This window comes from Bos mutus, chromosome 11 (genome assembly GCF_027580195.1).
Source record: "Bos mutus isolate GX-2022 chromosome 11, NWIPB_WYAK_1.1, whole genome shotgun sequence".
Lineage (NCBI taxonomy): Eukaryota > Metazoa > Chordata > Mammalia > Artiodactyla > Bovidae > Bos > Bos mutus.
In genome coordinates this window covers 33,122,703-33,147,978 of record NC_091627.1, presented here as the reverse complement: position 1 = coordinate 33,147,978, position 25,276 = coordinate 33,122,703, and the positions used below count along the sequence as shown (strand labels likewise).

Below are 25,276 nucleotides of genomic sequence, written 5' to 3'. Positions count from 1 at the left end.
AGAGCTGCATCATTAGGAGAAGATAAGGCCAAAATTCAAACCCTAGATTCTTAATTTTACAGCTTCCCTGTTATATCTATCATACTGTGGCTGACACAGGAATCGTTTGTGATTAGCATTCTCACTATGCAGTGCAGAAACCAAAGATTCAATGAATTTTTTTTTTTTAATGATTCCTTTTATATTTGACTCTTGCTACTTATGCTAGCGAATTTTTGGAACCAAATAGATTCAAATAATTGCCATCTCTTTCTTGCTGTCCAGACTCTTAATTGAATTTGTAATACATAAGGGCACTTATATACACACAAATATATATACATTATATGAATGATGGGTATGCTTACATTTTTAAAAATTGTTATTGTGTACCTTTTATAGATTTCATTTCATCATTTACCTGGACTTATATATAGCAAGTTTTTGTCTAAGGCTCTGTGTTGTACGTGCATAAGATTGTCATGTATAATTTTTATCTTTGAGTATAGAAGCAAACAGTAGCTAATTCTACACAAAGAAGAGAGGTGACAGGAATCAGAAATTGCTGGTTCTGCTACTGAATCTTACAATCCTAAAAAATAATCAGCACAATTGCAAGTCACAATAATGCATATCAGAAATTTAATTCCTGTTTGCTGAAATGGTAATGATTAATCCTAATTGGATGCCTACATTTTCAGAAAGATGTGCCGGATGGGGTGAAAGAGCTTTCAGAAGGTTCAGAAGAAAGCAGTGATGGTCAGTCAGATTCCCAGAGTTCTGAGAACAGCAGCAGCAGCAGTGATGGTGGCAGCAACAAGGAGGGAAAAAAGAGCAGGTGGAAAAGGAAAGGTAAATCCACCTGACCCCTCAATACAGGACTGAATGCCGTAGGATAAACGCCCTGGTTAATAGTTCTTCTTCTTCTAGACCCCGGCTCGGTTATTCCCTTTCCTTTACTAGTTAGATCAGTACTGTCCCATGGAATTCCCTGCAGTGATGGAAGTGTTCTATATCTATATTGTACAACTCAACAAAGTAGTCACTAGCACCATGCGTCTTTTGAGCACTTGAAATATAGCTAGTGTGACAGAGGAACTGAATTTTCACTTTATGTTAACCTGAATTTAAATAGCCACATGTGGCTAGTCGCCATCACATTGGACAACTCTAGGTTTTTACCTGGGTTTATTTTCAGCTCTTGGCTACCTGTAACCCTTCTTAGGATGCTATTATGTTATTTACCTCTTTAATACTCTCTTCTAAAATTTGAGGACTTAATTGCTTTAACAGCTCACTCCTTACTAGGAAAAGAATGCTTTTCATTTCTACTAGCAAAGACTAAATTTAGTCTGCTAGTCTTTGCCCTCATCTCCTGCTTGGTTTCTGCTTTATAGTTTACCCCAAACTGTTTTTTTAGAGAATAACATCTTTGTTGCTGCAGCTTCCCTGGGATGAATTTTCCACTTAGAGATACATTTTATTACCTAGTCTTGCTAATTATCTGTAGCTTCTTTTTCAACAGTCTTTTTGAAGAGGCAAAATCATTTTTACCCCAGTATTGGTAAATTGAGCCATATATGGCAGGACAGATTTTAAGCCAGCTCATGCTGGTTACTTTATAAGGACTGATGTAGTGATATGCCAGAGCAAAATAGACATCCAAGAATTTCCCTAGCTTGGATATCCTCTTAGGTTTCAGTTGTAGGTGAGTTGTCTTTGAATCTAGAATTTAGAGTTACACTTATTAGAATAATTGACTCAATGTTAAGTGCTAGTAGAGCTATTGATTTTTGAACTGTATCAGAAAAGTCATCAGGTTTATTACCATTTCTGTGTTAATTGTGTGGATTACTCTTGGAGAAAATTTAGATAACTGGTTGTGTTATCTGAGTTCTCTCATAGCAGCTGCTACACATGTTATTTGGACAAATTTTGAAACCAGGGGGTCTTAGCTTTAAGATCACAACCACTTAGAGAACAGCCCAGACCCTAAGTGTTATGAACAAATGGAATAAAGGCAAGGCAAGATTGGGACCTGTGACCAACATTCTTAAAAAAAAAAAAAAAAAGATTTATTTGTTTGGCTGTGTAGGGTCTTTCCTAGTTGTGGTACACAAGATCTCTGCTGCAGTGTATAAACTCCATTTGTGGCGCATGGGTTCCAGAGTGCACGGGCTTAGTTCCCTGATCAGGCACTGAACCCACGTCCCCTGCATTGCAAGGCAGATTCTCAACCACTGGACCACCAGGGAAATACTCAGTATTCTTGATATGTATTTTTTAAAAGTAATCCCAGTCAGTAGTGAAGAGAGGTGTGTCCAATGTCTTAACGTTTCTCAGATTATACTAAAGGACCCCCGCCCCTTTTTTTTCTGTTCTTTTTTTTGGAAGATGGAGCCAAAAGTATTTAGGCCTCTTTCTCTCCTCTGCTTCCCCCCAGTTTACATTTTTCTTTTTAAGTTTGGGAATTGTTGATCTAGGATTAGAAACCAAACCAGGTCATCAAGCAAGAGAAACAGATTCATAATTGCTGGATGTGGCTGGAAACAGGGAAATCAGCATTAAAAATGGTCAGTAAACTGGGAACAAAGTCACGGTTGTGTAGGTCTTTGCTTTTTGGTAGCTCATAGGCTGGAATAGCTGTTTTAGGTAGTGATTGTTACATGGTTGTGAAAGGCTATCTATGAGGTACATGTGTTGTGATTACAGGAGGATTTAAGAAATAACAGTTGAACCCCATTCTCAGTAGCTTCAGTTTAGTCGCTCAGTCATGTCCAACTCTTTGTGACCCCGTGGACTGAAGCACTCCAGGCTTCCCTGTCCATCACCAACTCCTGGAGTTTACTCAGACTCATGTCCATTGAGTTGGTGATGCCATCCAACCATCTCATCCTCTGTCCCCTTCTCCTCCTCTCAGTAGCTTAATGGCTAGACTAAAATATTACAACCTTGCCCCACACTTGGCATAATAATAGAAAATATTAACATCAAGGTTATAGCAAATTCAAAATTGTAGTCAACATAAATTATTTTCTAACTGCCTCTGATGCATTCTTCTTGAAATTGTCACAGTATCAACTACTTAGCCTCAGTTTATGTTGAGATCTTAAGATCTTTTCTGATTGTAGCCTGTTAAACTGAGACTAGGATGAATGCCATGTGGTGTTTGAAAGGTGGAGATGAGAAGTGTATGTGATGTCATATGGAATTCACATCGACTCTGGCAGCTCTGATATCTTAAGAAATGGATAAATGCTAAGCTAGCAATAATGAAGAATGATTTAGTCTCTCATAGGATGTACTTCTCTCATTCTTGAGTCATGCATATGGCATAGGCATAGAAGTGTAGTTTTAATTTTCTGTTGTATACATATGAGTATTTTTGTAGTCCAGTGCAAATTAAAGTGGAAAACTTGTAGTTAGCAGTGATAGTAGTAGCATGCTGCAGAACAATTCTAAGTCAATTGCAGTTATTAATAAAGGTGAAACAAATGTGTCTATTCCGTTTTCTTATTTAGAGCTTTTACTCTCAATCTGACATCACTTTATTTCAAATGCATTGTAAGACAGGAAGAACACTGAGATAGTATCGAAACCCACTTCCTTTTATGTACAAAAATAAAGAGCTCTGACAGCAAAACTGATACTTCTAGTTGGAAATCGATAGAGACTCTCTTGAAATAGGTATACCTTTCAGCTAGATAGGAACAGAGAGTAGAACCTTGAAATTCAGTCAAATGTTAAAACTAGTTTATTGATTTCTATGTAAGGTGGAAGAACTTAGAAGTTTGTAGTTTTGGTTCCTAATTTCCAGACAGGAAACAATGTTCAGAGAAGAGCTTTATGGAATTCCAAGTCAAGGTAAGATGGAATAACACCAGAAAAATGATTAAAATCAACCTTTTCTGTTGCTTTTTGGGTAGGATCGTATCTAAGTGAAGTCTGCCTTTTCCCTGAAATATGATATTGCAGCATGAAATAACTACATGTATTATTGTTTTTATCTTCTGATAAAATTATTTATTATTATTATTGTCTTTATATATTTTTAATAATAAAATTATTTTTATTATTAATTTGTGAAAATTAAAACTCTCCCTTAAGAGAAGTATTGCTCCTTTTGACCATGAAGACGATTTGGGGAACTTAAATTGTTATCAGTCTTTCAACGATTAATCCTTTAACTGTATAAAGCTCAGTTTCAATTTTGGTATTACTGCTCCATTATTTCTGATAGTCCCTCTAATACTTCAGAGGGTCTCACTGAATATCTTCAAGATAAAAAATAAAATACTAAGAGATTATTTACTAATTCTTTTAATTCAAGTGCATTTAATATGAATAGTCCATTACCCTTTGGACCTTGTTCCATATGATAATCATTTGTTGAAATGGAAAATTCCCAGTGCTATAGTGAAAAGTGGTGCCTTCTGAGCTTATACCTAGTGGATGGTACAGATCGATCCAACAAGCTGAAACTACTTCAGTAAACTATATAAGTAAAACTGGTTTTGATGAGCCTCAAGTTCTAAATCACTTTGGAAAGCTGGCTTCTCGGTATATTATAGTTGAACATGCATCAGAATCACTGGGAGAGCTCATTAAGACAGATTCCTGGGCCCTACCTTCACAGTTTCTTGTTCAGTAGAGTTGGGTTGGGATTCAGTAATTTGCATTTTGTAGATAATAATGGTATCATTCTTGGTACAATACCTTAGAAACCAGTGTTTAAAACAGTGTAATAATAAGAGCAAAAGACTAGAAATTACTAAACTACTCATCAGAGTCCAGTTGAAGAAATTATGATACATCTGCACAATGGAATTTTATGTAGCTATTAAAAGGACGATGATCCTTCAGTCTCTGCCTCTGTGAAGACATGGACTTCTCCTCTGTGTTTGTCTTGTGTTTAAGGTAACTCATCATTTGATTTTAAGACCCACTGGGCTCATCCAAGATGATTTCCTTGTCTCAAAATCAATTATATCTGCCAAGTCTCCTTTTCCAAATAGTATAACATTTCTGGGGGTTAGGACATGAACACTTTTAGTGGACACCACTTAATGCACTGCAAGTACTCAGTCTTCTGAAACTGTGCAAAGTTCAAATGTTGGTTGTGCTCCTTACTACCTGAGTCCTTTTGCAGGCTAATTAAATTTCCAGATAAGGAAAATTTAGATAATACCATCACAATATGCAGGTGTTTACATTTAATATTTATATATAAATACACATCCTTGAAATTTTTTCATATTTTTATTTGCATAGAAAAATGTCAACAAGGATACCAATCCAAATATATTATTTAGTTATCTCAGAGGGTAGAATTGGAGGAGATTGGGTGGGAATAGAAAGAAAGGTTGTACCTACCTTATTGTTCAAGTCGCCAAGTCGTGTCCAACTGTTTGCAGCCCCATGAAATGCAGCATGCCAGAGTTCACTGTCTCCCAGTTTGCTTAGATTCATGTCCATTTAGTTGGTGATGCCATCCAACCATCTCATCCTCTTTTCTTGCCCTCAGTCTTTCCCAGCATTACAATCTTTTCCAATGAGTCGGAGTTTCGCGTTAGAGGATGGTTATAAGAGTTCAGTGAAATTCTGTTCAAATGAACCTAGCACAGCATTAGGCGCATAGATGATGTTTAATTCTTGGTTACTCTAATAAAGTTAATGTGTCTTAGAGATAATGTAGGCACTAGAATGATTAAAAGAGATGAGTTTATCAACGTGTTTAAATCGTGCTTGCTCTTTGTAGTTCTGAACCTTTAATATTTGAAAGTTTCATTAAAGTTGTGAGACCGGTATTTGGCATTAAGTCAACTCTGGGAGATTTTCCTCATTGGTAGGTCCTGGAATTTTCTTGATTTATTTTAGTTGGCTTCAAGATATGTTTATGGATTCATTTGCTAGAAAGGGCTTTTGCCTTAAAGGGAAACATTCCAAAGGTTTGCCCTGGTAATCACAGATAGCTTTATTGTGTGTTTTCCAGGCCACAGTTAGAATTATTGCATTCTTTAATGGGGTCATTTTGGTTGGTTTGATTTTTGTTAATTTTTAGATATTGGGGCAGTTGAGGACATGTATATTCTCAGATTTCCACAAACTATTAAAAAGAAAGTAAATATAGTTAAATCTTAATAGTTTTTTAGCTTTATTTTCATAATGTCCATTAAAAACATTGGTCAAATCAAGAAGACAGACAATAGCAAGTGTTGACAAGAGTGTGGAAAAATTGGAATACTCACACATTTCTGACGGAACTGTAAAAATGGTGCAGCCATTTCAGAAGTCAGTTTAGGACTTCCTTAAAAAGTTTAAACATAGAGTTACTGAAAAACCCAGCAATTTCACTTTTAGATATGAACCCAGGAGGGTTGAAAACATATGTCCAACACAAAATCCTGCTAATGAGTGTTCATAACGGCCAAAAAGTGAAAACAGCCCAAATGTCTGTCGGCTCATGAATAACAAAATGTGGTATATGCATACAATAGAATGTTATTTGGTGATAAAAAGAATAAAGTATTGATACATGCTGAAACATAGATGAATCTTTAAAACACTAATTTAAAAAAAAAAGCCCATCACTAAAGAGGGAAGTCAGTTAGGGGGAAAGAAGAATGACAGCTAACCAGTACAGTGATTCTGATGATGGTTGCACAACTTTGCAAATATTTTAAAAGCCATTAAATTTTACACTTCAGGTGAATTGTATGGTATAGGAATTGTATCTCAGTGAAACTGTTAGTGCACTCAGATGCTGACCAATTTTTTAAAATAACAGCACTAAGAATTTAGTTTCTTTTTGTTGCTTAACCATCTCAAGAATTATCCAACTCCATTTTTTGTTTTATATGTTACAGTTAACATTTTTTTTTTTAACACCACACTTTCTTTCCCATATATAAACCCCCAGTTAGGGCTGGGATACAAAGCTGAAGTTAAGTATGATGAGTCTTCTTAATATTGTCTACTGTTGTCTTCATTTTTATTTTTGAGTCTGGGTCAGCAATTTCTTTATTATCTTGTATCATAAATTATACACTGTCGAACTTTAGAGAACATGAAGATCTTAATTGTGTTTATTATAAGAAGTATAGACCCTTTCTGGGGAAAACTCTTCACGCAATACTGAGGTTTGGCCGAGTCTGATAAAACAGCTAGTGATGAAGTAGAGAGTGGTTCCATCCCATGTATCCCTACACTGATTTCATCAGAAGTCCTAAAGCACCCTTTCACATGGATATCAGAGTTGAAGGAATATAAGAATTAGAGAACAGTAGTGTTTGAGGTGGAATGACCTTATTGCCTTCATTTTAAAGATAAGGGAAACTGGAACCCGTTCTATCAACCCAGGGCTCTTCCACAATACCATGTTGTTACTAGAGGTAACAGTAGGTTCCAGTGGGTTCTAGAATCTTTTCTAAACTTTACCTTAGTTGATGACTCATGGTTTATATTCTGCTTCCTGCTTCTTCAGTCAATTCTATTGAAAAAATTAAAGAATGAGAAGTGATGAATACTAACATTCATCCCTTCCCCATCCTGTCATCCTTCACTAGAGCTTTCTGAGGAAATAAACTGAAAGGGGAGGCTGTTTGCAGTAGAACTCCAAAAAGAAGATCCTTCTCAAAAGTGTTTGATCACAGTTCTTAATACAGGTAGCACTATATGATTGGGAAAGGAATGGTGCTTGATATCGCCTCTGATAACAAAACTTGGAATTGTCATTTTTCTCCCCCTAGTATCATCTAGGCTGTCACAGCCATCTTCTCCTCATTCGGGCTGCCCATCTCCTACCATTCCAGCAGGTAAAGTCATTTCTTCATCACAGAAGCACAGCAAGAAGGCACTAAAGCAGGTAATCATGCTATTCTGTGTACAGAAGTATACTCTCATATATTAAAAATGCATGCTTCTGGCAGTCAATGACAGTTTCTTGAAAGGACATTAAGTCCTTTTAAGGAAAAATTTTATACAGTTTCCCAGTTTGTTTTTAATAATTTATGCATCTCTGCGTTATAGCTTTGTCGTAGATACTCTTTATATCACACTTCAAAAGTTCCTCATTGGTTTCCAGTTTGCTATGAGGGGTGTGTGTGTGTGTATGTGTGTGTTACAAGTAGGTATTGAATTTTTTCAGGTTGAATTTTTTCAGCATTTATTAAGTCATCAGGTAACTTTTTAAGTCAGCCAGTATGCAGAATTCCAGGGCTAGATTTTCTAATGTTAATCTATAGTTAACTCTCTGGAATAAGCCCTATTATGTTTGTTACATCATTTTTAATATATGAGTGGAATTTTCTTTTTTATGAGTTTAGCTTAGATTTTGTTATTTTCTTGTACAGCTTTGGAATCAGGATTGTTCTTAGCATCTATTAAGTTCTGTAGCTCTCTATATTTTTCTAGATTTTTGGAAAAAATAATAGAAATTAGTCTTGCAGATCTTACCTTTTACTGCTAGGGTGTTTCAATTTCATTTAGTACTACTCTTGATTTCTGATTCTTTTTGGAAATTTATTTTTCTTAAAAAATGGTCTAGTTCACTTGATTTTTTTTTTTTGTCAAATATTGGTATAAAGTTGTACATAGTATTTTTGTATGTGTGTGTGTCTTTTGTTCCTCAGTGTACTTTGTTTATAATGTATCTTTTCTCAGTGTTACTTGCTGACTATTTTACTGGGCTTTTCAAGGAACTAGCTTTTCATTTTTTTGAAATGCAGCTTATCAATACGTATAAATTTGACTAATGATTAAGAACACAGACCACTTCTATCCTTTTGTTGCTGTTGCTAAGTCACTTCAGTCGTGTCCGACTCTGTGTGACCCCATAGACGTCAGCCCACGAGGCTCCCCCGTCCCTGGGATTCTCCAGGCAAGAGTACTGGAGTGGGTTGCCATTTCCTTCTCCAATGCAGGAAAGTGAAAAGTGAGAGTGAAGTCGCTCAGTCGTGTCTGACTCTTAGCGACCCCATGGACTGCAGCCCACCAGGCTCCTCCGTCCATGGGATTTTCCAGGCAAGAGTCCTGGAGTGGGGTGCCATTGCCTTCTCCACTTCTACCCTTAGGTTGGTATATATAATAGAGCTTAATTATAACATAAAGCACTGTCAAGTACATGGGAGAATGACTCCTTGTAGTTTGCTGGTAGAATATAAATTATCATAGCTGTTTTGGAGAAAAATTTTACAATATTTATTAAAATTTTAAGTGCACATACCCTATGACTAAGCAGTTAAATATTTGGAAACTTATCTTAGAAAAATGCATGTATTCATACATTCACACACAGAAAAATGTTTGGATTAAAGTTTATAATAGGAAAAATGTATAAGTAGAGATACATACATGAGTTGCTTCATTAAGAGTGGCATATCCATACATTAGACAGTTATATAGGATTAAAAGTTTACTTTGTAATGAAATTATTCTGCACATATAAACATCACCACACTATAATGTTTAATAGTTAAAATCAAGATGTGTTACAGCACTCATTAAAAACATACACATATCTGACATACATACCCAGAACAATAATTCATGGAAACATGAATATGTATATATGCACCAACACATATAATGTAAGTGTAGAAGAAACTCAGTAAGGAACAATAAGTTGATGACTATAACTTGTTACCTTATTCATGACATAAAAACTACTCTGTATTATTTTCTTGTAATCTCAGGAGTCAGATACTGTATTTTCTTTAAAGAATATCAATATGGGAAATTAGGTAAATTAGATTGTTGATATGTAAAGTAAAATTTTTGCCTCCTGTCTATGTTTTTCATATTATTAGGTGAGAAAACATTTCAGTATAAGTTATCCTTTACCACAGTGAAATTTCTTTTTATTGTTTGTTTTTTAAATTTTAAAATTAGGCACAGGGTTTGTATCCTACTGAGGGAGGGGGAAACTGAATGCAGTTCTTAAAACAGAGAAGCTGTAAGTTGTTTCGTTTTTATCTTATATCTGAATTTATGTGATCATAGCAGAAACAGATAAGATCAAGTAGCTCTATTAAATTTTGCATTAACCTAGAATGACCTACATACTGCGAATAGAAAGAAAGAAATACTAGTGGCTGCCACACAGGAAGCCTACAAACATTTTGTATTCTGATTGCAAAGAATGAGAGATAAGCTGTCATCAATGATCAGACAAAACTGACATTATATTTCTGCCTCACCTATTATAAATGTTATAAGTGAAAGGTAAGCCAGATATGAGAGACTCTGAGTATTCTTTTCTTCACTGACAGCTTAGATCAAGGAAATCAGTGTTGCCACTGTGCCTATATGGCATAGCCAGAACTACATGTGAATGTGAAGTAGGAGAAAACCGTATTGTGAAGAAAGAATCTGAAACAAGTAGGCAGTTGGTTATTCCACACTTTTCTACATGATGGTCTTGAAAGTTAAAGCTTCAGCTGACATTTTAGTGAGGTCATAGATGTTCAGCCTTTTCCTGAAATGTAGTTTTAGTTTTTTTTTTTTTTTTTTTAAGCTCTTGAATTAAACAGTTGCCTTTATGTATCTTCATGATTAAAACCTCGGGAGCTCTTTATTTTTCTGTTCGTTCTAGTTTAGTATATTCTATAAGAACATTATAGAAATTAAAATATTCTGAAGGAACCAGAAGGAACCACACTTCTTATTAATAGAACCAGTGTTTTCTAATCTTCCCTCCCTTCAGTTTACCACATTGGTATAAATCGCTGAGATTCATTTGATCATTGGGCCAAATCTTACTGCTTTTACACAAGAGCAAATTCAAGTAGTTATTTACTACTTTTTGTTCAACTGTAGCACCTCTGAAGCATACATAAGGCAAATATTTATATTTCTAGATAAAGTTGATACAAATGAGAACTGTTCTTGGTTCAGGGCTTAGAATTCTGTTTCAGAATGATCGTATCTAATTCTCTGTTACTACAAGTTTGAGAAATCCCTGGCTTATTGGTGATTTTTAAGTTCTAAAAAAATGTTAATGACAGTTTCTCAGATTTATGTACAGGAGAATATTGGTGAAGGAAAAAAATCCAAATTTTAAGGCTCATTTAGGCCTGTATTTAATTAGTTTAATTGAGATTTTTGTTTACTTGGATAGATTTCACAGAAATTGTATAGTCAGCATGGTCCTTACCACTTAAAAGAAGACATTTATGATTTGTTATTACTAAAAACTGATTTGTTTCTCACAGTCAGTTTTCTCTTTCTAGGCACTAAAACAGCAACAACAGAAGAAACAGCAGCAGCAGCAATGCAGGCCAAGCATGTCCATCTCCTCCAACCAGCACCTCTCTCTGAAGACTGTCAAAGCATCCAGTGACCCTGTACCTGCCAAACCTGGTAGGCAGACCAAGTGTCTTTTCAGCGAAAGTTTCTTTTCCAGTATTTTTTTATATAAAACCCATATAGTCTGTTATTTATTTTTCAATTATTGTATTTGTTTACATAATCCTTATACTGCCAGATGCTCAGTATAAATCCTTTTAGGGTAAATGGAGAAATTTATGCAGTGTAATCATACAGTTATTTTAAAGTACATCATTGGGATTTGCACGTTAGAATAAGATCAGTGACTCATTCCCCAAATGTCTAACAATAATATTTGGAAGCCTCCGATTAGTAACCTTATAAAGCTGATGTTTCCAAGTTGCTCAAGCTGAACTCTACAAGTTCTCTCCTTTAAAAATATAAATCCTTCCTAAGAGTACATAATACCTTTGAGTTTCCATTGGACATATCCACGGGCCTTTGGATTTTTTGTTACTGTTGCTTATTTTCTTTTCAATTTAAACTGGTTGAGCTATAGGCTTTTTTATTACACAGTTCAATGCCAGCTTATTTATGGGTTTGCCAGATTTAAACCATGTCTTGTAGAACTTTGCATTTTTGTTAGAAAGGAGATTTACCACTAGAAGCAAATGTGCTGGGAGGAAGAAAGGGATTTTATTCACTTTTGACTCCTAATTCTCAGACTCAGAGCACATCTGCAGGGTCACATTGCCTCAAACATAACTCCTTTTGGTTTGTTGTTGTTCAGTTGCTCAGTCACATCCGACTGTTTGCAACTCCATGGACTGATTGCAGCATGCCATCTCCTTCACCATCTCCTGGAGCTTGCTCAAGTCAGTGATGCCATCCAGCCATCTCATCGTCTTTTATCCCCTTCTCCTCCTGCCTTCAATCTTTCCCAGCATCAGGGTCTCTTCTAATGACTCATTTCTTCGCATCAGGTGGCCAAAGTATTGGAGCTTTAGCTTAAGCATAAGTGCATCTAATAAATATTTAGGATTGATTTCCTTTAGGATTGACTGGTTTGATTTCCTTGATAACCTTTTGGTTAGCATTGTATAATTTAATTGTTCTTTTGATTGATTAGTTTCTATCTATAACTTCAGGGTTATATATTTTTTCCCCTAGCGATATGGGAAGGAAAGCAATCTGATGGACAGTCAAGCAGCCCTCAGAACTCAAACTCTAGCTTTTCTTCTTCTTCGGTTAAAGTGGAAAATCATTTGCTGGGCCTGGGGAAGAAGTCATTTCAGAGGTCTGACAGGCTCCACACAAGTAAGTTACTTTACTAAGGACTCAGTTCTCAGACATTAAATTGTCAACTCTGTGTTTGAAATTTGTTACCTGCCAGGCTTAATTGCTGCTTCCTGTTCACCTTTGAGCACTTGACTATTTTCATGTTCTTCCTTTCCTGCGTATCAAACTTCATTTCAGAATAAGATCTGTTATCAGCGTTTTTGTGGTTAATTTTTCTTTCTGACAAGGGGTTTCTTTATCCAGCATTATTTATATTTTATCTTTGTATACATAGAAGGGCTTATAATTGAACATGGCAAACTGAACCACCTTTCCTGCTCCAAGTCCCACTAAAGCAAGAATATGGAAAAACCATATTAAACCCTTAAGAGTAAAGAAAACAAGAAGATAACAGATGGACAGGCAATATCACCAAATTTTGAAAGATAAAAACTGGATAGAGTTTTTCACAGAGCTGAGGAGCAGGTGCCAGTAGGAAGCAAGCCAGCTGAGCCTGTAGAACTCCAGAAGGGTTTAAGAATTGGAAATACCATGTCTTAGAGAAGATGAAGCATTGGGTTGAAAAGAAGAACCTTCTTTAAAAGTTAATAAGAAGCAGTTTGATGCCTTAGCCTAGCAGGAGACAAGAGGTTTATTTTGAGGTGAAATTAAATCTTACAGACTTTAAGTTTAGAGACACCATACATAACTGAGGACAGATAAGGAGGCAGTATACTGAAATCAGGGAAATGAAATAAAACACAAATATAGAATAGATCCTCCTGCTTGCTTGGTGTCCAGAATGTTAGTAGTGGGGCATGTTTCTATCTCCGTTACTTTGTTCTTCCTCCCCACCTAAGCTTCAGCAGGAGATTGAGGGATTGGTACTGAAAGAAATTGAATAGCCTAAAAAAAAAAAACAACTGCGCTGGCAAATGTATTGATTGCCAGCTAAAAGAGATCATCTGGAAGCTACTTCTGTGCAGCTCGTCAGTCTGCAAGACATACCCGGGCACCAGAATTTTCAGTCAGTCTTCTAGGACCTGTTTTTGCTTGTGATTACCTTTGAAGAAAACCTCCATCATGAGAGGATCTGAAATATAGACTCACAAAAGTAGAGATAAATCAGGAAGGAGAAAATGTTAAGTAACTTTAAAAGCTATGGTATTCACAGAAAGACATAAAAGATGATATCACATCCATGAAAGAACAGAATAATACTGTTTTTAAAAATCAGAAAATAAAGAGTTCCAGGATATTAGATACTATGGGAGCAGAGATAAAAAATTCTAGTAGAAGTACTTAAAGTTAGAGGTGGAAAAATTTCCTAGTACATAGGTCAAAGGAGAGATTCAAAAAGAGAAGGTAAAGTGGGAATGTGAGTCTAGCCTGTCCAATGTCTTAAATAGTGGAAATGTCAGAAAGGCCAGAAATTGAAAGGGGGGCAATAATGCAAGAATACAGGAAAAATAATGTGAGAAAATTCTGTAGAATTGAAAGCCACAGATTCCATTTATGTTTTAAACTGTGTTCTCAACTCTATCAGTGTCTAGAAAGACTGAAACCTTCCTGTTGTGAACAGACTTTCTGTAACTGCTAAGCTGTTCAATTGTAACATTTTTAGCTAATGCAGAGAAAATTGATGAAAATAATTATGGGAAGAGAAAAAGAGCCTCGGTGTAATTTATAGAGATATTTGAATTTTCTACTTTTCAGTCATTCTATGTATGTGTTATAAACTTCTCAATTCCATTAGGGAAATGATCAAATCTCAAACATAAAATGCATTTTTTAGTATGACAAGATTCACTTTTACAGTTTATTCCAGTTTTGCAGGGGAGATAACATATTTTTTTTTTATCCCTTATGAATGAACAAAATTTCCTTTGTTTATTTCTAAGAACCTTAAGTGTTATCTTCTTCATAGTGTGATATTTTAAAGTAATGACAGCCATGACATTTTTGCACTGCAGAGCAAGGTATAGTTTAGAAAGAAACAGGAATGTGAAGAAGGCCCAGGTGATTCTTCTCCATGTTTTTACAGGGCAAATGAAGAGAACTAAATGTGCTGAGATTGATGTTGAGACGCCAGATTCCATTCTGGTTAATACAAACCTACGAGCGCTAATCAACAAACACACCTTTTCAGTCCTTCCTGGAGATTGCCAACAGCGACTGCTTTTACTACTTCCAGAGGTGGATCGACAGGTGTGTTCTTTCAAGCATATCAGCAGTTTTCTAACCCTTCTGGGGCTTCTTTCAGCCATCACCTTTAGAACTCCTTAAGATTTTTAAAATGGTTTTTGTGTGTACGTGTAAAGAAGTGATATCAAAGGTATTAATAAGAAAAACAATATTTCTTGTAAGTGTTCTTAATTGGGTGGCCCTGTAAGGCTTATAAAGAAAAAGAACCCTCTTATCAGAAATGTCAGGATTTGGAATAAAATTTGTCTAGCTATCATATTAGGATGTAGACATCCACAGAGTATAATTCAGAAGGAAGAATTGTCTTAAGACATTACATGGGGTGTTTCAATGAATCTTTTGATGAGATTAAGAATGTTATTTTCATTTTTTGTTAAACTTTTCTAAAACACTTTTTGCTTTAATAATACACTTATAATGTCAGCAAATTTGGAAAACCCAGCTGTGGCCACAGGACTGGAAAATGTCAGTTTTCCATCACAATTCCAAAGAAGGGCAGTGCTAAAGAATGTTCAAACTACCAGCCATTTGTGCTCACTTCCCATGCTAGCAAGGCTATGCTCAAAATCCTTCAAGCTAGGCTTTAGACTTGGATCAAGAATTTCCAGATGTACAAAGTAAGTTGCCAGCATTCTTTGGATCATAGAGAAAGCAAGGGAATTCCAGAAAAACATATACTTCTGTTTCATTGTCTACGTGAACACCTTTGACTGTGTGGATCACAAAAGACTGGAAAATTCTTAAAGAGATGGAAATACCAGACTATCTTATCTGTCTCCTGAGAAACCTGTATATGGGTCAAGAAGCACAGTTAGAACCTTACATGGAACAACAGACTGGTTCCAAATTGGGAATAGAGTACAACAAGGCTGTATATTGTCTTCCTGTTTGTTTAATTTATATGCAGAGTAAATCATGAGAATTACTGGGCTGGATGAGTTACAAGCTGGAATCAGGATTGCTAAGAGAAATACCAAGAACCTCATATGCAGATAATACCACTAATAGCAGAAAGCGAAGAGGAACTAAAGAACCTCTTGATGAGGGTGAAAGAGGAGATTGAAAAAGCTCGCCTAAAACTCAGCATTAAACAAACTTAAGATCATGGCATCTGGTCTCATCACTTCATGGCAAATAGAAGGCGAAAAAATGGAAGCAATGGCAGATTTCTCTTCTTGGGCTCTAGAATTACCGTGGATGGTGACTGCAGCCATGAAATTAGAAGACGTTTGCTTCTTGAAAGGAAAGCTATGACAAACTTAAGACAGCATGTTAAACAGCAAAGACATCACTTTGCTGACAAAGGTCCGTCTAGTCAAAGCTGTGGTTTTTCCAGTAGTCATGTACGGATGTGAGAGTTGAACCCTAAAGAAGGCTGACCACCAAAGAATTGATGCTTTCGAACTGTGGTGCTGGCGAAGACTCTTTGAGAGTCCCTTGGACATCAGGGAGATCAAACTAGATATCCTAAAGGAAATCAACCCTGAATATTCATTGGAAGGATTGTTGCTGAAGCCGAAGCTCCAATACTTTGGCCACCTAATGTGAAGAACTGACTCATTGAAATAGACCCTGATGCTGGGAGAGGTTGAATGCAAAAGGAGAAGAGGGTGGCAGAGGATGAGTTGTTTGGATAGAATCAGTGATTCAGTGGACATGAACTTGGGCAAACTCCAGGAGATAGTGAGGGACAGGGAGGCCTGGTGTGCTGCAGTCCATGGGTTCACAAAGAGTTGGACGCGACTTAGTGACTGAACAACAACAAAATCCAAAATAGTTTGTACTCCTTAATAAAACTAAATGGTACCTAGTAGAAACACTAAAGGTTTGGAAGAATCTTGGCAGGGACCAGAGAAATTTAAGTTGGTCAGGAATAAGGCATAGGTTCAAGACCTAGGCTTTCATCGAGGAAGGAGGAGTGACTAGCAAGTCATTCTCCTTTTTGATCTTCTGTTTCCTCTTCTGCAAAAGGTTCAATATGATTTTGTAAAGTTTTTTTCAATTCTGTGGTTTCTTTAAAAGATTAATGATTATTTCCAAGTATGTACTATGTTCTAAGCAATCTGTAAGGCATTTCACTTTTTTCTAATCATTTAAAAACAGGATGGTAGAGATTTGTTTTACCTGTATTATAGTAAGAGAACTAGATATGTCCTCTAGTTTGTAGTAAGAGATTATAAGTAAGCTATACAGATCATTATAGCTATTTGACTATAAAGTCAAAACTAAATTCTTTCTTATTCTGAAAATCATCTTTCTACTAAACTATATTGATACCAGTTTTTATATTGCTATGAATTAGCACGTGTGAAAGGTCAGATTCCATTTCTGGGGAGTCAGATAAGTCAGTGTACTACCAGCAGTAGGGAAAGGAAGTAAAATGGATCCTTCCCAGCTATTGCTCTCCCTGCCTTAACATTTCTTGGAGAAATTGCAGATTTGGGGATCCCCAGTTCTTGGTTAGAACAAGTAAGGAGACTGAAGTTTTGGGAGAGTTTTTAAAGAACTTCTCTTATTGCCTGGTATTGCTCTCATCATTTTTAAAGACTCAAGTTTGTAGGTTGGGGCTAATAACACAAGACCTAATAGAGAAGGTCTATCTGTAGAACTTTATTGTGGGTTTCTTTAAACTGTCTTATGACTAAAATGAACTGTCTTATGACTAATGGTCCTTGTCCTCTGTTAGAGGGGATCTTGCTATCTTCAGTTTTGAAATTAAAAGGCACCTTAGAACTTACAGGCTTTCTGTTGAGTGCAGTCCTGTTGTGTATGCTTAATAGGAGGCTGCTTGACTGTCGTTTTCAGTTACTGTGGTGGGAAGGCACGGTAATCTGAGAACAGGGAGTATGGAATTTATTAATGAAATTATTAGTGAATGTTTTAGTGATTCTGCCTCATTGTCCGATGAAATTTGGAGTTTATCCAAAATTCTGGTTATTATTAGCATGAAACATTGGACACCATATTTCAGTGTATGGAGTACCCAACAATGAACAGTAGGGAAAGCATTATGTAGACCAGAGGAAAGAATAAGGAAGGAGTGTGGATTAAAACACCTCTCTTCAGATATATTTGAAGGTCTGTCTATGGAAGAGGTAAACTTCGTTTCTCCAGGAAACAAATTTGGAGTCAAAATAACCTTAAAAAAAAATAGAGCTCTTAAACTGTAGAATGGACTGACTTGTTTTGGAGTAACTTGCTCAACACTGCAATGTTCAAGGAGATGTTGAATGACCTGTTCTCATAGGAAAGTCAGTTACTCCTCTGCCAAATCTATAGAATACAAAACAGCAGTCAGCAAGCTTCTTAGCATGCAGGCCAATTTCAGCCCACTGCCTGTTTCTGTAAATAAAGTTTTATTGGTATTCAGACATTTCAGTTAGTTTCTGCATATTATCTATAGCTACAACAGAGTTAAGCTGTTGCAGCAGAGACCATATGACCTATCTGTCCTTTAACAGAAAAAGTTTCTGCTCTAGAGCCAGAGGAATATCATCCTGGCCCAGATAGATTTAGAAAGTAAAGTGAATTGAGTTCCTTAATCCCTAAGATGTCCCAATAGTTACCTAAATTTTCTTCAAAACTTTGTGACTTTAAACTATTAATCCATCAAGAATATTTTTTATGTTGCTCTGAAATTGTGGTTCAGCTTTATTTTCTACTGACTAGATGGCCAGCTATTCCAGCACTACATGTTTATATAACCATCCTTTTCCTCTCAGTTTGAATTACCATCTTTGTTATATATTCTTCTATTTACATGCAGTATGTATTTATAGGCAGTCTTCTCCTTCAGTTATTTCTTTGCTCACTCTAATGCTAGTAATAAGTGTTTTGATTGTAGTTACTTTGTGTGGTATGTTTAGTAATTAGGCAGTTCCCCTCTCAGTTTTCCATATAAATTTTAAAATCATTTTATTAATGAAGAATCTGCATAGGGGTTCTGGTAGGAATCTAGATGTTACCTTTGAGAGAATGGCGGTTAATAACATTGCAAGTGTAAAGAAGAATCTTAAAACCTTTTGGCATGACATCACAAATCAGGTCAGTAGACAAATGAAGGAAATACCTTCAAATTATGTGGCTGTTTTACTGTGCAAAAGTAAACATGCAAAAGATTCTCACAAAATAAAGATAAGGAGCCTTATTGAATAATGAGCAGATGATAGGAATTAGCCTTTCACTAGATGGCAAATCTAAGTAGTCAGTAAACAACCAGAAAGACAGATAAAACTAGTAGTCAGGATAAAGGAAATTTTTATCATTTCAAACTCATTAATAGGTAGAAGTTAAATAGTGTGTTAATATCTCTTGTTGACAAGATAAGGAGTATGCTCGTATATTTCTAGTAGAAATGTGAATTGTTTTAGCCTTTTTAGAAAATAATCTAACAGTCTTTAGTTTTATACACACACAGATATTTCTTTGCTTTCAAAACCTGTCCCATAGATAAAAAGAACTAGTATATTCATCTTTACTGGAATGCTTATTGCAGCTTTGTTGATTATGGGAAGACACTGGAAACAAAGTGTATGTTTATGATTAGGAAATTGGTACATGAATTGAGGGACATTCATACAATGAAATAATCTGCAGCTATTATAGTGGAACTAAAACTATGCCAGTTGAGACACTTTGACATTGTATTATGTAAGAAAAATAAGTTTCAGAGTAGTGTGTAATTTGTCACAGTTTTAGAAAACAAACAATGAACCTTTTAGAAAAATCCTCTTATATATGTATTTATTTGCAGAAGATTCTTTAAGTATAATTAATCAATAAGAAATAGAATTGAGAGGAAGAAAGAGATGAACCAGAAAGAAATTTTTTAGAAAACAAAACAAAACAAAACAGTATTACATTATAAAATATTCAAAGTATCCATAATCAGCATGGTATGATTTAGTCTTGTTTCTGTAAAATTTAATGTACACACATTCTTTTCTAAAAAAGACAGGAACATCAAATTCCACATGTTAACATTTGGTTGTCTTCCTGAGCTTTCTGTGGCTTATTCTTTGACCCAGGTTGGTCCAGATGGTCTGATGAAGTTAAATGGCTCAGCCCTTAATAATGAGTTCTTCACTTCAGCAGCCCAAGGCTGGAAGGAAAGACTTTCAGAAGGTAACTGTTAACTTATGTGTCTCCTAGAATGTGTATGCATGGGGAGGGCATATTGGCAGCTCTGAGCCTCAATAGGTGTTTGCCCAGTTTGGGAAGGCAAAGGACAGAACATTTCATAGGGAAGAACTAGTGAAATACATTGCTAGACTTTTATCTAGAGCACATAACCAAGTTTGGCTCCAGATGGAGTTCAGCAAGATGTTTGTTCAAGGATTTAAACTTTCCTGGGAAGCTGAAAATATACAGATTTTTAGGCCCTATTTCTAAAGATTCTGTTTCATTATTTCTAGCTTCATGCTTGGCAGTTGATAGAGTGAGTTATTTCATGGCATTATGAATCATGGTTTGGTAAACAATGAGATAACTTCTTTCTCACTGCCCCATATCAACGAAACTAACAGTAAAAAGAATTACTAAGAACTTTTAAAAAATCTACTTTATTGAGAAATGTTTTATGTACTATAAAATTCACCCATTTGAGGTGTACAGTTCAGTGGCAGCTAGAGTGCTTTAATAAATACAAATTACGACCAAGAATTGCTAACTGTGGTCATTGGTTTGCCATGTTTCTAATTCTGATCTAACGGTTTTACAGAGGGTAAATTATAAAGCATAAAAAGAGTAATTGACTGTGTTTGCATAGCGTATAATTATCAGTCACTATTAGCAGTTCTTAAGCCTGACTGCTCATTATACTCACTTGTGGTATTTTTTTTATACTGACATCTGGGCCTCACTCTCAGTTTTTGTTTTGCGTGGAGTTTCAGTGGGGGTTTTTTGTTTGATTTTTTTCCCCAAGTGATTCTAATCTTCAGCCATTATTAAAGCCACTGACTATTTTTTTTTTAACTTTTTATTTTGTTTTGGGGTATAGCTGATAAACAAACAATGTTGTGTTAGTTTCAGCTAAACAGTGAAAGGACTCAAACAATATTATGTTAGTTTCAGCTAAACAGTGAAAGGACTCAAACAATGTTATGTTAGTTTCAGCTGAACAGTGAAAGGACTTAGCCATACATATACACATATCCATTCTCCCCCAAACTCCCCTCTCATACAGTCTGCCACATAACATTGAGTTCCGTATGCTATACAATAGGTCCTTGTTGGTTATCCATTTTAAATATAGCAGAGTGTACATGACCTTCCCAAAGTCCCTAACTGTCCCTTCCCCCTGGCAATCAAGCTGGTTCTCAAAGTTTGTGAATCTGTTTCTAAGTTCATTTATATCATTTCTTTTTGGGTTCCACATATAACATGTAACTGTTGAGTTCTCCCAGCACCATTTGTTTAAGAGGCTGTCTTTCCAACATTGTGGAATCTTGCTTTCTTTGTCATAGATTAATTGATCATAGGTGCATGAGCTTTTGGAGAAGGAAATGGCAACCCACTCCAGTGTTCTTGCCTGGAAAATCCGAGGGACGGGGGAGCCTGGTGGGCTGTCGTCTCTGGGGTCGCACAGAGTCGGACACAACTGAAGCAACTTAGCAGTAGCATCATGAGCTTTGGAAAAGGAAATGGCAACCCACTCCAATATTCTTGCCTGGAGAATCCCATGGACACAGGAGCCTGACAGGCTACAGTCTTTGGGGTCGCAAGAGTCAGACATGACCAAGCAGCTAAGCATAGCACAGCATGGGCTTATTTCTGGGTTTTCTATCCTGTTCTATTGATCTGTGTTTCTATTTTTGTGCCAGTACCATACTGTTTTGATGACTGTAGTTTTGTAGTATGTGACTGTATAATTTTTATTTCAAATACTGTATGTGTCACTGTGTCAGTACACATAGAATACAAAATAACACTTGAAAATTATGGGAGGTTGTGCCAAGGAATTAGCTTTGTGAAAACAAGTGTGAGCAGCTTTAAAATAAATACAGTTATAAGGGGAGCACTGGGAATGCTATTCATTGCTCATTTTTTGTCAGATCACTGATGGAGCTAATTGACCAGCTAATTAATATTTATATTTTTCATTATAGTTGTTATAGAAGTGATCACTACAACTGTGTAGAAGGGATCACTTACTGATTACTTTTGACCTTTCTCTTGAAGATTTCTATGAACAGAGACCCCATTTTTCTGAAGGAGTCAGAATCACTTGAGCACTTTAAAACATATCTGTTACCAGTACTTTTTTTTTTTTTTAAGAATAATTTAGATTTATGTTCCCTACTCCCCAACTTTTTAAAGTAGATATTATAAACAGTGCTACCTCTATTATTATGTTACTTTTTTTTAAAATATGAGCAGTCACTGCTATACCTGTACATGCTATCATATTTTATGAGTAGCAAAAACTTGGAACACTGTACACATGTGAACAGAGTTCAGTATTATTTATCCCTCTTTTTATTAAGCCCAGTAGACACAACCAAAAAGCAGAAGTTCTAGGTGGATTCTGATGGCTAAATCCCTCTTCTTCCACTCATATGCCCAAGACTGTGATAAGTGTTCGGAGAAGGCAATGGCACCCCACTCCAGTACTCTTGCCTGGAAAATCCCATGGACGGAGGAGCCTGGTGGGCTGCAGTCCATGGGATCACTAGGAGTCGGACACGACTGAGCGACTTCACTTTCACTTTTCACTTTTATACATTGGAGAAGGAAATGGCAGCCCACTCCAGTGTTCTTGCCTGGAGAATCCCAGGGACGGGGGAGCCTGGTAGGCTGCCGTCTATAGAGTCACAGAGTCAGACATGACTGAAGTGACTTAGCAGCAGCAGCAGTGGTAAGTATTAGATGCCCTCTAACACTTTTCCTTCCCCTCTCTTCTTATACTTCTAAGACCTAAGAGGTCTTATACTTCAAATACACTCTTTCCACTTATTCTTTGATGTCCTGGGTATTAGAGAATTAACAGGAAACAGCACGACTGAAATGACTTAGCAGCAGTCTGTCTCAGGAACAGGTTTTAAGATGGCCTACCAAGCACATTCATTGTTCTGTACTGATGGAGTGGGAAAGATTGAGATGTAATTGGTAGTATATGAAAATAAATGGCATATTCAGAGCAGCTGAGTCTTTGGCATAATGAGTGTCTTGTTGCTAGGGCACTAGACTCATACAGTTTCTGGAACAATTAGAAAACTGACAACTCCAAAAATAGCTCTCTACCTTTTCACTGGAACCTCAAAATGTCTTTAAGCAGGGCCATAGGTGTTCATTATGCTATTAAAGCTAAAAGGCCTAAAATACAAGTTGTCTCAGAGAAAGTGAAAGCGAAAGTCGTTCATTTGTGTCCGACTGTCTGCGACCTATGGACTGCACAGTCCATGGAATTCTCCAGGCCAGAATACTGGAGTGGGTAGCCTTTTCCTTCTCGAGGGGATCTTCCCAACCCAGGTCTCCTACATTAAATAAAACTCAAATAATAAAATGTTCAGTGTCATTGTTTACCAAAAGCATATGACTCTCTTTTCCAGTGGGAAAAAAAGTTTATAAAAAATCTATAGGGAATATTAGGAGCTGGAAGGGAATGATACAAGGAAAATCCAGAGAAAAAGCCCACTTAAACTCAGCTGAGTACTGGAAACTACATGGGGTGGGATGCAAGTGTGTATGTTTCAACTTATGGCACTTACGGAGTTCTCCCTTACAGTGAGGAATTTGGGGAGATTTCTGTTACTTTCACATGATAATATTATTCCTTCATGATTCTATCATGATTTGCCAGTAGTGGAAAGCTGCAAACAACACATTCCTATTGAACATCTCTTTTTTCTGGTACATCGTAGGTGAGTTTACACCGGAGATGCAGGTGAGAATTCGACAAGAGATTGAGAAGGAGAAGAAAGTAGAGCCGTGGAAAGAACAATTCTTTGAAAGCTACTATGGTCAGAGGTAATATCAAGACAGGTTTTATAAACCAAATCTGTTAATTCCTATATATATGTCATGTGTTACTTCATCTAACTACCTTCCCAGAAAATCTAGTCTGCAATTTTCTTCATTTTTTTTTACCAAGAATATTTTTTCTTCTTATAATCCTTAGGTACACAGAATTGGATTTCTCATAACCTTGAACTTTTAACACATTGCCATTATAGATGGTATGGTTTCTTAAAAAAAAGAAAAGATTTTATTGTCTTGAATTCGAGTCCTTTCTTTGGATAGATTGGCTTTTTTTCCAGTAACTTTTTAATATATAAGAATACAGAAGTTCTATACTTCTTTTTTTTTTTAACTATAGGCAGTTATCCCACAATAGGATGACTTATCCAGAATCACTAAGGATCCTATAATACATGCCATGATGTTCAACATGTAATTAAACAGCCTTTCTTCTCTAAAAGACACTCTGGGAGATACACATAGCTCAATCAAGATACAGACTCTTTTCTCAAGGCACTGTAGTCTGAGTCTTGTTTTTTCCTTAACAGAATCTTAATGGGAGGAATTCCCTAGCAGTCCAGTGGTTAGCACTCAGCACTTTTACTGCGATGACACAAGTTCAAGCCCTGATTGGGGATCTAAGATCCCACAAGCCACAAAGCATCCGCCCCCCCCCCAGAAAAAAAAAAAAACTTAATGGGAACACTTAATAGATAACAATGGAGCTGTATTGTTTGAAATAGAATTGAATACCCAGAGTCTTAATTGTCTGTTAGTTTCTCTTCCTTCCTTATGTATACCTAATGGCAACCTTTAAGGATACTCCATAATCACAGCTTGAGAACAAACGGCTCTTTTCCTTATCTCCCAGTCCTTATCCTCTCTGTGGTCATTTCAGAAGTGATTCTTAATGAAATGAAGAACCCAGTACACTGATTTTTTTACCTTCTTGGTGTGAGCTTTGAGCTGTTCTACAGAAATCAAAGTGAATACATTTAGACCATGATCACAGGTGGCAGTTATTCTATAAATATTGTTCATTCCAAGCGTTACAGCCATTCTTGGGTCTTTATGTTTTTAGCTGTTACTTTCTGCCAGCTTTTTGGGGAGGACTACATTTGATTACTGTACAAATTTGTCCCTAGCCATTCCATCTCAGGGGTACAGGACTGATTATTTGAAGTCACCAAAGAGGACTATCTTACTTTTACTTGTACAGTATTCTGAGACATTAGGGGAAATCTGTAGTGAACCCTCCAGTGTAGTCTAGCTGTTAGCCAGGAAGTCCTACTTGGCCTTCATTCCCAGGATAGCTCAGAGGCATTTAATCTCAGAATTTTAGAGCTATACCAAGTGAAATTTAAACAGATTTTCCAAAAATTCAGTTTTCATTTTCAACCTCTGGAGATGAGTCAGCTCTCCTACTGTTTCCTCTGGTTTCCTTAGATTTCTTGGGCCAGCCTTTCTACGGGTACTTCAGAACAAAGCTGTTCAGTTCAGTCGCTCAGTCGTGTCTGACTCTACAGCCCCATGGACTGCAGCACACCAGGCTTCCCTGTCCATCACCAACTCCCAGAGCTTACTCAAACTC

General features: G+C 36.4%; 1 protein-coding gene across 3 annotated transcripts in view; it reads left to right on the top strand.

The window, feature by feature from the left end:
• The window catches only part of ASXL2 (ASXL transcriptional regulator 2), a 109,442-nt gene that overhangs the window by 72,393 nt on the left and 11,773 nt on the right, over positions 1 to 25,276 (top strand). For 2 of the 3 annotated variants that reach the window (XM_070379239.1, XM_070379237.1), the window contains exons 4-10: positions 681 to 831; positions 7,728 to 7,843; positions 11,208 to 11,337; positions 12,415 to 12,561; positions 14,567 to 14,730; positions 19,755 to 19,851; positions 23,589 to 23,694. In XM_070379239.1, the coding sequence (XP_070235340.1) occupies positions 681 to 831; positions 7,728 to 7,843; positions 11,208 to 11,337; positions 12,415 to 12,561; positions 14,567 to 14,730; positions 19,755 to 19,851; positions 23,589 to 23,694 (911 nt within the window). Of the gene's footprint in view, positions 1 to 680; positions 832 to 3,462; positions 3,844 to 7,727; positions 7,844 to 11,207; positions 11,338 to 12,414; positions 12,562 to 14,566; positions 14,731 to 19,754; positions 19,852 to 23,588; positions 23,695 to 25,276 lie in introns of those variants that run through there. The other variant, XM_070379238.1, reaches the window with a different exon arrangement.